This window comes from Sphaeramia orbicularis, chromosome 13 (assembly GCF_902148855.1).
Source record: "Sphaeramia orbicularis chromosome 13, fSphaOr1.1, whole genome shotgun sequence".
Taxonomy (NCBI): Eukaryota; Metazoa; Chordata; class Actinopteri; order Kurtiformes; family Apogonidae; genus Sphaeramia; species Sphaeramia orbicularis.
The window spans coordinates 43,812,076-43,825,001 of NC_043969.1; the positions used below are offsets into that span (position 1 = coordinate 43,812,076).

At 37.5% G+C, this 12,926-nt stretch overlaps 1 protein-coding gene across 1 annotated transcript in view; it reads left to right on the forward strand.

Moving 5' to 3' along the window:
- The window catches only part of LOC115430985 (amyloid-like protein 2), a 68,007-nt gene that overhangs the window by 33,017 nt on the left and 22,064 nt on the right, over window positions 1-12,926 (forward strand). The window contains 4 exon segments of the mRNA XM_030151205.1: window positions 3,130-3,263; window positions 7,684-7,758; window positions 8,095-8,253; window positions 12,122-12,250. Of these exon segments, the coding sequence (XP_030007065.1) occupies window positions 3,130-3,263; window positions 7,684-7,758; window positions 8,095-8,253; window positions 12,122-12,250 (497 nt within the window).

Sequence of the window (12,926 nt, forward strand, 5' to 3'; positions counted from 1 at the left end):
GTTCCCATATCACCTCCGACACAATCAGCACGCAACATCTCCTTCACTCTTTTATTTGATTAGTCCTCTGACACATGCAGGGCTGCTGCTAATTCCCCTCTTTATTAATGTCTATGATATTTTTAGTGAATGCACAGTCAGCTTTTGTATCTTAACTAAAGAAAATATAAACTTTGAACAACCTTGAACTCTAAATAAAGCCACAGGAGGGGGTTAATATCTCCAGAAATAACAAAAAAAATTCTTATATTAAAGTCACAGATTATGAGAAAAAAAAACAATCCACTCAGGCAATGGATTATCTTTAACATGTGGAATTTTTTTTTTTTTTTTTTTACATTTTACCCATTTTTATCACCTTAAACTCAGAAAATATTCCGCTATTTTCTTGGAAATTTATGACTGAAATGAAAGAATATGTTTTTTTCCCTTTGGGGAAGTTTTTGTATTTAATATAAAATATTCAGTGTTTTTTCTCACACATTTATAACTTTAACCTTCAGAGAATCTGACTTTTCCCTTGTAAAAGTTTTATTTTAATGTAAAAAAAATTAGTTTTTCTCATAAATGTTTTATTTTTATCTCATTAATGACTCTTTGACAAAAATGTTGATATTTTTCACAAATTTTTTCTTTGGACTTTAACATGCATGTTCTGTGTTTTCTTGCAAATTTTGAAAACTATCTACAATTATCTTGTCAAAAACAATCCAACCTTTTCATGTAAATTTGAATCAAAACCCTCCCATTAATGTCAAAAATTTCCAGTATTTTCTCACACAATTATCATATAAGCTCAGTTCAAGTTTTTTCATGTAAATTTATGACATTAATGTAAAAAAGGTTTTCTCTTGCAAATGTATTTTTCTGTACATTTTTTGTGTTTAATGTAAAATACTGTTTTTCTTCGCTAATTTATACCTTTAGTGTTCAGACTTCCCCCTTGTAAACATTTAAGCTTAATGTAAAATATATGTGTATATATATATATATATACATATATATATATATATATAAAATATTTCTTTTGTAAATGTATTGTTTTAATCTCAAGGTCAGGCTTTTGTCTTGTACATTTTTCATTAATTTACAACATTAACTTTTTTTTTCCTCAAAAATTTATCATTTGATATCAATCCAAATTTTTTCTTGTAAATTAATTATATTAACATTTCAAAAAGTTTATATTTTTTCTGACTGAATATATTTAATCTCAGAGAATATCTTACTTCTTCTTCATAAAATGTGTCTGTAATGTCACAAATGTCCCCTCCCTCAACTTTAACATGTTTTTTTTCCTAATACACCATTGTATCCTATAAAAAACAATTTTATTTTGTTAGACCACCTTCCAAACTGTAATAAATTTAGTTTAGTGCCCACAAAATTCACCAAAATGTCATAATTACAGGTTTTCATCTGAAAGTGGATAAATGTTCCATCTATTGTTTAAGTGATTAATTATCTCAGCCCTGAATCATTAAATAAACATCCTTTCACATCCAGCGTGTTATTAATAAAATCGTTCCTCACATTGACATGATAGACTTTGATGTTTTTAATAAAGCACACGCTGCTTCATTAGTTTTGGTTATTGCAACGTTAACAGAATCAGACAGAAACATTAAGATAATATGAGGGTTTTATTTGACTCTGTATTAAAGTCTAAATGCCATCTGAAAAATATTGGTTGAACACAATTATCCTCATTTAAATGTTGAATAGGGTCTTTATTCCTGTAATTTAGGGATAGGTTTGAATTGTGTTTTAGACAGTTTTCTATTCAAGCAGGTTGTGTTTAAGGGAGAAGTTTGTATACTGCTTGCTGCAAGCAAAAAAGCCATCACCAAACATTGGCTAAAAAGGACCCTCCCTCAATCTCCCTGGTGATTAAAAATTGTCAATCATATCGATTTAATGAAAATGGTGACCTACAATCTCCACCTACAACAACACAAGGATGTAAAGTACTGGAAAAAATGGGACTTTTTCATTCAATCTATGGACAGTAAACAGTATGTAAATGTCTGAGTGTACCTGTGACTCTTTCTATGTTTGTACTAAACAATAAAAATAAAGTCAAAAAAAAAAATTTAATAAAAAAAATAGAAGTTTGTAAAAAACATATTTTATCCAAAAAACTGACCAAAACTCAGTTATTGTATTTTGGCTTCAGTGTTGAAAAACAACAAACCATCCCAACAAAAGCCAAACTTTCGGATGCAAACAGAAAATCAAAATTTAATTAAAAAGTCTAAACGAAGAGAAGATATTCATAATTTCCCTTCACTAGTCTTGGTCTTCCTCCTTTATTTAGCCTGTGTTCATTAACCTGCCAGCTTCACTCTCTGTCTTCTTTTCTGTTTTCTTTCTTTGGCTGCCAGATCTCATTTCTGCCATTTTCATGTTTGTGTTTGTCAGTATCTTGTCCATCTGTCTGTCTGCTCACAGAACACTGCTGTCATTTTTTGTTAAAATGCCACCAGCACATCAGCAAGCACTTTTTTTTTTCATTTTTTGCACCTTATATTGACTCATCGGTTCAGTCCACAGCCATAACAATTGGATTTTATTTTAATTTTCATTTCAGATCCTCAGTTCTTCCCGAGGCTGAAGCCATAGACTTTAGGTAGAATCTTTGCATTTATTTCTGAACCCGCGTTTCTGTTTTTGATGCACTGAAGTCTCTCCCCACTTGCGAGCCTGGAGCGTTATTGTTTTTTGCGAGTTGCACTGGTGCAGAGAGGGAGTCCTGCGTGACTGTGGAGCTAGGAGCCCTCTGGCCTCGCCCGAAATGACAAGACGTCAAACATGGAAATATTTCCATTAGTGCTGGAGAGGCGACCTGTCAGGAGAGAGCCAACGGGAGGATAAAAAGAACGCAAAAGGAAAGACTGTCAGATTCTTTTAAGTTCCTCCGACTTACTGGCTTTGGATGGATGCCAATGAGAGGAGTAATTCTGTGAGGGTTTTTGTGTAACTCCGATCTACATTCCACATGCAGCTCTGTCTCTGTCTGTGTCTGTGTCCAGTCTTTGTTTTCCTGCCATACCTGTGTCTCTCCGTCCGTCTGTTTGTGACTGTCGCGCCTCGGCCTGTCTGTTCACCATCTGTTCCTGAATGTTGCAGCCGTGCCCCCCACCCCTCAGCCCACCGACGACGTGGACATCTACTTTGAGACCCCGGCCGATGACAAGGAGCACAGTCGCTTCCAGAGGGCCAAGGAGCAGCTGGAAATCAGGCACCGCAACCGCATGGAGAGGGTGAGCTATCAGCTTCAATCAGGATGCTGGATCACAGATTTAGGGGTTTATGTGTTATATTTATACTTTTAGAAGTTAAGAAATAACAAAAGTACCATTTAAGTGTTTAGAATAAAGAGCTCTGAGGTTCTACCAAAGATGACAGTGTGTTGGTTTGTAGAGATATGAACTGAATATATCTACACCGAAGGGCAGGGAGATTTATGTGACCACTAGAGAGTCACTGTCATTGTCCCACGGTGAGGAAAATGAACACCACAGGGCCTTTGACTAAAGCATCTGAAAATGACCAGATGGGATGAGAACCATGAAGAAACAACTGTTGAAGTCAGTAAAAGCTAGAATCGCTGTTGTTGTTTTCTCCACTGGACTCAGCTCTATACAGGGTGCGATTTGTCAAAAAAACAGTGAAAGTGAAACTGTACATACTTTCAACGTCCAACTCCCGGGTTCTATTCATCTATTATGCAATGGATCTTACACAAAATTTTCACAACTTCTAACCTGTATTCACTGGATACACAAATGCTGGGCCCCAGGAATTTGTCACGTTCACCCCCCCTTTACAGCGCCCCAATGCATAGGGACATTTGCGAATTCTGAGACTGCCAGCAGTTCGGTTCAGGTGACCGTTAGAGCCAGTAATGTAGGATATAGGTGGAAGAAAACTGTCACAGCCTGCCTGTTATTTCAGTGGGTTAGTTATCCCCCCAGAGATGAAATTCATTGAGCAGAAGTAGGGATGTAAAAACCAGAGGGGTGGTTGACAACCCCCCCCCCCCCCAACAAATCATACGCTGGCTCTACATGAAGAGAATGAATTTGATGTTGAAATGGCAGTTTCTTCTACACGAGTGAGTTCATTTCTGAGGTTTACGAAGGTATAACGTCATAATGTGATGTTATTATCTTTGCTAAGTTGCCATGTTGATTCATGGTTCAGACTAAAGTGTGACAGCTCTGACCTTCTTTGTTGGATTCCAAACATACCTTTAGTTCAGCTATTGACAACACAAACCATACAGAAAACAGAGGTGATTTGTGGTTTTCAGTCTGAAAACAGAGCTAAGCTAACAGAGCTATAATGTAAACTATCAGCTGATGCAGCACATGAAGATCATAAGACACAGTGTTATTCTGAGTGACTGTCAAAGTTGTTAGCACAAGGACTCAACACAATGAAATTAAAGGTGCTCTTCAGGTCAGTGTAAATCAAGCTTAACATAAAAGAAAACATATACTATACCTGAAATGAAGGTAACTAAAAACAATTAAAAGCAGTCATGACAATGAAAGTGTCCAAGTGTCTATGAGTTTTAGTTTAGAGAGGAAAACTTAATGATACCATGATACAGATCTGTGTGTAAAGAATAAGCTTCATTCATACAGTCTGTGGATACATAGCATTGATTCGTTGATGGTTTTGGTCCTAAGTGTGTTCCGGTACCAGACTTCCCTCTGCTGCTGAGAGTTTGAATATCACTGCTACATAGAACAACTTTAAAGCAGCAACAAGTATGCTTTTATTTCCTGACTACACAATATGACCCTAATGTAGAGTTATCCATGGCACTGGATCAATATTCACTGAAATCTTCTGAATCTAGTGGCTTTTAGAGCCATCCAGGCATAAAGGCATTCCTCCAAAACTAACAGTTCTTCTTTAATGAGTTCCTTTTTAAGCCAATAAGCACACCACAAAGCAATTTTGTTATAACACAGTGACATATGGTGAGAGACATTACATCAATAATTTAGAAAAGACACTTAAGGAAGGAACTAATTGAAATGAAAAATGCATCTGAGAGGGACAAATGATTGTCTCTAATCATAGCCTTACAGGGCAGACAGTGGATTTACGGATGCCATTTCATTAATTCTCTGGTTTCATAAAGACTGACCAATTTTAGAAGAGGCATTGTGCATTAATCAAAATAAAAATAAAATGTACACCAGGTTAGCCAAAAGGCTCATTTTCATCAGTCGTCCCTTTGACTGGTGTTGGTGGGTATCCAAAGATAATAAACAAGGTGCAATGTGTATAATACTTGATATGAGAAAATGGAGGCTGTTGCCCATTTTTAATTTCCCTCATGAAAAAGTAACTATACATAAAGATACAGACGACCCCAGACCATACAATAAGGATGATGTACAAGTCTGTCTCTGGGATTTAAAGCAGCGATGGTGACAGTAATAAAATAGTAGAAAATTAAAGATAAAGCATGTGTTTTTAGACACTGATATGAGAATAAGTGTAAAATGTTTAATTATTTAATAAACATGTAATTATGTAAATATAATAAGATTGTAACATGTAAAATTTCCACACTTATCATAAAAAACAATCTAAAAACAGCAGGGCCTAGGAGAAATGTCTGTCAGCCCAACAGTCCATTTCATTTGAGTTTGATTTATTCTACTTATTTAAGCAAGTTTTTCTCAGTTGTGCTGTGGTAGGATTGTCGGGTTCCTTCATCATTCTATCTGAATGTTACTGTTTCAAAAGAACAACCTCTGAGCTGCAGCTACACCCTGAAAATGGCCAATTTTGAAACACCTTTGAGATTTACACATTTTAATACCACAAATTGCTTCCTCATGTGCCTATGTTCCCCCAAACAACTTGTCTCCCAACACTGTTTCTCAAACTGCATTCTGCGCCACCAACACCAGTGTTATTCATTTTAAAGAACTATCCAAACAATCCAGAGAACTGTTAACCCAATTCCACAGCAATAGTAGAGAGTACCAGACCTATGTACACAACTGGTTAAAGGTTAAAAAAGGTTAACTTGCTTTATTAACCCTATAGGGAAACCCAGTCTCTAGTTTCTATCCATCCTAATGCACACATGGCACCAAGCATTAGCAATTAGCATTAGCACTTAACCCATTAGGAGCATTGAGCTGCCGTTGAGCTCAGGGACCAACTTAAGATTAATCAGAGCCAAGGTAATGGACATTGACAGGAGAATTAACCTCACTTGTGCAACACTAAGAAAGTATGGACATAGATCTGGATACAAGACTAGTATCTTACCACCATGTGCAGCCAGTGGCCCACCCCATGCTAACCACCAAGCTAGCTCCAGCTGATTTACATTATAGCTGTCTCAACTCTGTTTTAAGACAAACTAGAAAAGCAGTCAGAGAGTGCAGACCTCCGCCAAGGCATATCAGCCCCCCCCCCCCATCACCACCAAAATTTAATCATTTGTTCCTTGTGCCAGTCTCAACATTTCCTAAAAATTTCATCAGAATCCGTCCATAACTTTTTGAGTTATCTTGCTAACAGACAGACAAACAAACCCCAATGAAAACATAACCTCCTTGGTGGAGGTAAAAATTAGCCACAGTACAGTTTGTGTCGTCAATAGTTGCATTAAAGATCTGTTTGGAATCATCCAAACAAGGTCAGAACAGTTTCATCTGAACTGCAGATCAATAAATGGCACCTTAGCAAAGATGATAACGTCATATACTAAATTTATACCTTAATAAGCCTCATAATCAAGAAGAAACAGTGCCATTTTAGTATCAAATTCCATTTATATCTTACATACAGCAAGAAAAGTTAATTCATCTTGCATATGTAATAACCATAAATATATACACAGCTTGGCCACAACCAGGCTAAAAGCCCCATGCTGTAATAGGCTCAAACTTATTTTGGCTTTAGCTCTGATAACAGCACACATTTACTATGGTATTGCTTCAGTAAGTGTATGGAATGTCACAATATTTATTTCCAGAATTCTTTGGACAAATCAAACTGCAGAACCTACATCTGACCAACTGAAGCAACCCCAGATTATAACACTGCTCCCTGAAGGTTTATACTTCAGGCAGTAGGCATGATGGGTAAACACTTCATCCACCTCTCTTCTCAGCCTGATGGACCATCACCCTGGAACAGGGTCAATGGTGACCTTTTCCATTGAAACACAGTCCAGTCTTTAAAAAATGACAAGCTACAACATGATTTGAGTTTCATCAACAGTTGGGGTGAAAACAAGAACTCCCACAATCCTGTGGTACTTCATAGTGTCATCAGTTTATGTCATTTCTTTCTGTTTTGCTTCAGTAACCCCTGTGCAGATAAAGTATTACATACTATGTGTTTAAAGTCTTGAAGTCTTAAAGGGTTGGTCTACTAATTCTTAAAGAGACTGACGAGGAGCTGAGTAATCTACAAATGGTCAAACTCAGTTCAAATCCTTTATAATATACCCTCTACATCTACAAACAAAACTGAACATTTGGAAAAATGAGTAAGTAGAGCAGCAGCCTCTAAGATCTTTCCTTCATAAGTGGTTTCAGTGTAGCTCAGGTGTTTTTTTTAACGAAATCTGTGACACCTTTGTTCATATCCTTTTGCATCTCTTGTAATTTCGTCCTCCTGTTTCACACACTTCAGGTGAGGAAGGAGTGGGAAGAAGCCGATCGCCAGGCGAAAAACCTCCCCAAGGCAGAGAGGCAGACATTGATCCAGGTAAGACACTGATCCTTCCATTTGGGAATCCCCCCTTTGTCCCCTTTGTTTGGGTGAGGCATGACGAGTTACAGGCCTTCGGTCCCTCACTCCCTGTGCCATTAAAGATCCCTTTCCCCTGGCTGCTCTATCTTTATCACTGTGAGGCTAAATTAGGCCACTGTCTGAATGGGAAGACCTCTAAATGAGTCACAAACCCCCTTGATGAACCAGAGAGGCGTCATGAATGAAACCGAGAGCTTTTTTCAGTGCTTTTAAGTAGAAGTTGAAAGATTTGTGCAGTGTCACTGTGTTTGAGGTCACCGTTATTCATGCTATAAATTTTTTTGCTTTTAGCATTTCCAAGCCATGGTGGAGTCCCTGGAGGAGGAAGCAGCCAGCGAGAAGCAGCAGCTGGTGGAGACTCACCTCGCCCGGGTCGAGGCCATGCTGAATGACCGGCGCCGTCTGGCCCTGGAGAACTACCTGGCTGCCCTGCAGGCCGATCCCCCCAGGGTAAACACAACACACCGGCCTCTGACAGAACCTTTTATTCTCTGTTACAGCACTTTTTCCTAACCTCAGTCACATTCACACACATCTCTGTTGGCTCACACTGAACCTCATTCTCAAACACAGAAACAGATGTAGCTATATGACATTACTTGTTATTGTGGTCTGGCCTTTTGGGACCCTGTTTGGGGTCAGAAGTGACTATGGTTGGACCATGTATGTAGTATTAATATCCCAAACTCTCAACAGCAGGGGGAAGTCATGAACTGGAAAGCACACACAGCTATTAAAACCACCAAAGGTTTTCATGCTTCATCCTCACATTTGTTCTCATTGCATTGGAGTGACTCATTACTGCGTCGAGATGGTCACATACATTTACAGTGACACATTGGCTCCTGGCTATGAATAAATTCAGTTCATATCTCTGCAACACCGTACACTGACATTCTGGACATAACATCTCAACTCTTTATTCTAAACACTCCGCTGTTTTTGATATTTTTTAATGTTGAAATTAGAAATACATCATATAGCTCCTTAAAGAGAAATGAATACAATGCTGTTACTCAGAGTTATGACTAAACAACCAGTGACCACTCTGTATTTCAGCAGTAGAACCATAAATCCCCTACATACCTGCTCCATAAAACATAATGCAATACAAGACATTGGCAGTTAAAGATAGACTGATTAATTGATTTCGTGATATTGATGATATTGGTATCGTAGAACATTTTACAAACTGTCAGTTAGGGATGTTGCAATTCGATCTACAGATCAGTGTCGGATTGAATTTAGTCACAAGATCGGGCCGATCCAGACCCAGTTCGGAGGGTGGTGGTGGTGGTGTGTGTGTGTGTGTGTGTGTGTGTGTATGTATCGGGGGGGGTAAACACACATCCTGCTCCCTCAAATTAAAGTTTCCGAAGGTAGGGAAAAGGAAAATTAGCTGCACAACAGCAGGAGGCTTAGAGGACTCAGTAAAATGTCTATAGTTTTCACTTTCACTTTAAGGTCCGGTAGTGATGCGCGAGTTGGGGTTTTTTCAACACGCAGGGCTTTTGTGGAATTATTTGACCTGACCAAAGGTGTCATACTTGTTTTAGTTCAGGTTCCACATTCAGTAAAATACTCATGTAAAATAATAATATAATAACCTATAAATAATGACTTCAAATTTAAATCAAAATTTTATTGTAAAAAGTTGGTATCAGATCGGTATCAGATCCGTATCTGCAAAACTAATACTAAAAAAAAAAACAAAAAACGATCAGATCAGACACAAAATAATCCAGATCGGGACATCACTACTATCAGTATCAGCTGCAGTTGGGACTGATGGTTTATCAGGATTCCAAAGTTTATTAGAATATGCACAAATGAGCAACTCTCCATGTAAAAGAAGGTGTATTATTTGGTATCAATCCAGTTCCATGATTAAAGTCACCAAGCATATACCCACAACACTACCAAGTAGCACTGTCACGTTAAAGTTCAGCCCATGAATAAATGTAAGACACAGTTTTTTTTTGTAACAGTGATGCCAACTTTGTCATCTTCACTAATTAGCATTAGCTGCCCTAATTAGCGGACTAGCTAATGTAGCTGCCCTAATTAGCAGACTAGCTTTTGGACCTGTATTGAATGAACACTAAATATTGGTGTCATGCTAACAGACCATGCATGAAATACTGTATCTTTAAAGTTCATGGAATGGGTGTGACGAACCCTTTGAAGGTCCTCTTAGTCTAACGGTGTTGCCACTGGATATTAGAAAAAAAAAAATTGTGCAACAAACAGAATATCTGACAGTCAAGTCAGCTGTCAGTGAAAACCTGCAATAGCAAAGACCACATTACCAGTAACTATGTTTTTTTTAACCCATAAAGATCCGGTGCTACTTTTGTGGCAGTTCCCAAATTAATTTTTCTCTATATTTAACCTTTCTTAAGTGATTTATCACCATTGATTGAGGTATTATCTTCTGTATTTTGCATTTTTTTTTAGTGAAAATCATGTATTTTCCCATATTTAATATACTGATCTTTTAGATGTTAATTAATGCTCAGAGTAAAGTTGAGGGTTAATACAGTATATCAAAAACAGAGAAAACTCAAGAAAAAGTTACTTTTTTAGCAAACATATCAATAACTGAACATAAAACAAGTGTCTCCATCCACTGTCATTGATCCAGCTCCATGGGTTTTACTGATGAATCAATGTTGTAGAAGATGACGGTGTTTCCATGTTCACTACAGAGCCTCTGAACGTCCAAATGGGTCATATCTGATGACTATGAAAAGATGACAAACTGTATTTTACACCAATTATTTACATGTATTGATAGGATTAGTGGATCAGAAGTTATTAAACATTTTAGATCGGTAGATGGTTTTGGGTCTTTATGGGTTAATTAACTTGCCTTTTCATACTTTAAACAGGTGAGTTATATAAAGTTGTCGTAAATGGGTAAATCAACTATAAAGACAGAACAGGGTTTTTTTGTTTTTTTTTTTTAAACTTGAAGCATGTTTATCTCTGTTCCAAATTTTAACCTGAGAGTCTAAAGGAGATGGTCAGCCTCTGGTGGCCATTTGGAGTACTGTAGGTTTTGGCACATCTTCATTTGCTTCTCTTTTTAACCTCAGTGTTTGAGCCTTTTCACTCTACTTACGGTCTCTGGCTAATCTGATCCCCTGTCCAAAGACCTTCTGCCAACTTTCAATTCATCATGAGGGGAATGGATTACAGCAGCCAGATGAACACACATCCGAAAATCCACCATGAGCACAAAGTCAATCACATCTGAACCCGCCGCCATAATCCCTGTGTCCTGCTTTTTATAAATTCCTTTTATCTAATAGTCGTTTGATGTTTTTCCCAGCTCACACAGGTACTGGTCTCATCTTTTACCATCCAGTATCAATCACCCAAAAAGGGAATTCACACATTCTTATTTTGTCCTCTTTTCATATCTAATAATGTTGTCTGGCTTGAGAGCAGTAATTTGTTACCCTGTTTCTGTTGCACTTCCAAAATTGGTAATTTCATCATCCATGGTACTATTTCGGAAGGTGCTGCAAATGATTTTATGTCATGTTATATAAATAGATTTAGAGAAATCCACATTTGACAGCAGGGTTCTTTTCATCTCTATAATTAGTTGCACCAAGGTGAGGGATGTTCGAAAATATAGTAATGTTCATCTTTAGCAATACAAAGCAGGCTCAAGCCTAATCTGAGGTTCACGGCTAAGTGAGTTTGGTCATTTTATTTCATCATATGGAGGATTATTACGTAAAACCTGAAAAAATTCTGAAATCTAAATAGGAACATGGGAATTTGATTTTATTATTCAGTGGGATTCTGAAAATAAGGAGAAATAATAGTGACACACTGAGATTATTCTGGTTGGTTAACCCCAAAATTAAAAGAGAATTTTGGTTTATCGTATAACTTCAGAAATTGCAGTTATGTTAGAGAAATGCTGCTTCATATGGATCCCAAACACTGGTTCCCGACCCACAAGGGTGTCACGGGACGTTTTGATTAGGCCACCAAATAAACCTGTAATTTAAAAATAGCAATAAGCAGAGATTAATCCATCTAAAATTATTTATTTTGTGTCATTTCCTATTTAAAATGTCGGTGTGTTTATTGTGTTTATTTTTCTTCAAGGCCAACTTAACCATTAAAATGGTCAGGAAAGCTTATCCTTGATGCAGAAATTCAATTTTCTCACAATTTATGTCTGCGAATTGCGATGAGTTGTAAAAACTATTAAATACTGAGCTATACAGACATGTTTACAAGGCTGTTATGAACCACCAAACATAACTAACACTCCGTCTCTTCTGTCCATTTCCAGCCCCATCGCATCCTCCAGGCCCTGAGGCGATACGTTCGGGCTGAGAACAAGGACCGCCAGCACACGATCCGTCACTACCAGCACGTCCTGGCTGTGGATCCTGAGAAGGCGGCACAGATGAAGTCACAGGTCAGTGTTTAGATCCTAACGTCCACCAGAGACAATCGCCGATCATGTTAACCCTTTATAGTCCACTCATAGAAATACAGGGTTATTCAAAAAGAATGAACCGATTTCATGACGCATTGCTTCAGTTCTTAAGCATCATCAGTGACCATTTGAAAGAGCAGTTTTCTAAGTTTTCAATGGCTGCCTCGATGACCTTAAACATCAAATAACAACAGCGATCAACTCAGTGGATCATGATATGCTGATACGCGTTCGGGAGGAATTCTCTTATCGCATTGATGTTGCATGTGCTGTAGGTGGTGGGTGGCCACATTGAACACTTGTAAGACAGGAAATAAAAGTTGATTGTGAGTAGAATACTTGTGACTTGGCTGAAGATTTCTATTGCTTTTCCTTATTAAAGTACTGCGTAATGAAATCGGTTCATTCTTTTTGAATAACCCTGTACTCTGAAATACAAAATTTCAACCTTGGTGTGTTATTGTGGGACATAACAAGACTTTATTACTTTCATGAAATTAAAAAATATATATATTGTCATGTAGGAAATCAAGGTCATTGAAGTTACCATATTTGGTTCCTTACCAGAAAGTGGGGAGAAAAAAATCCAAGAAGTATATATAACAAATACAAGAAAAACACAAAAGGAACATGTATTTTAGAACATTAGACCAAC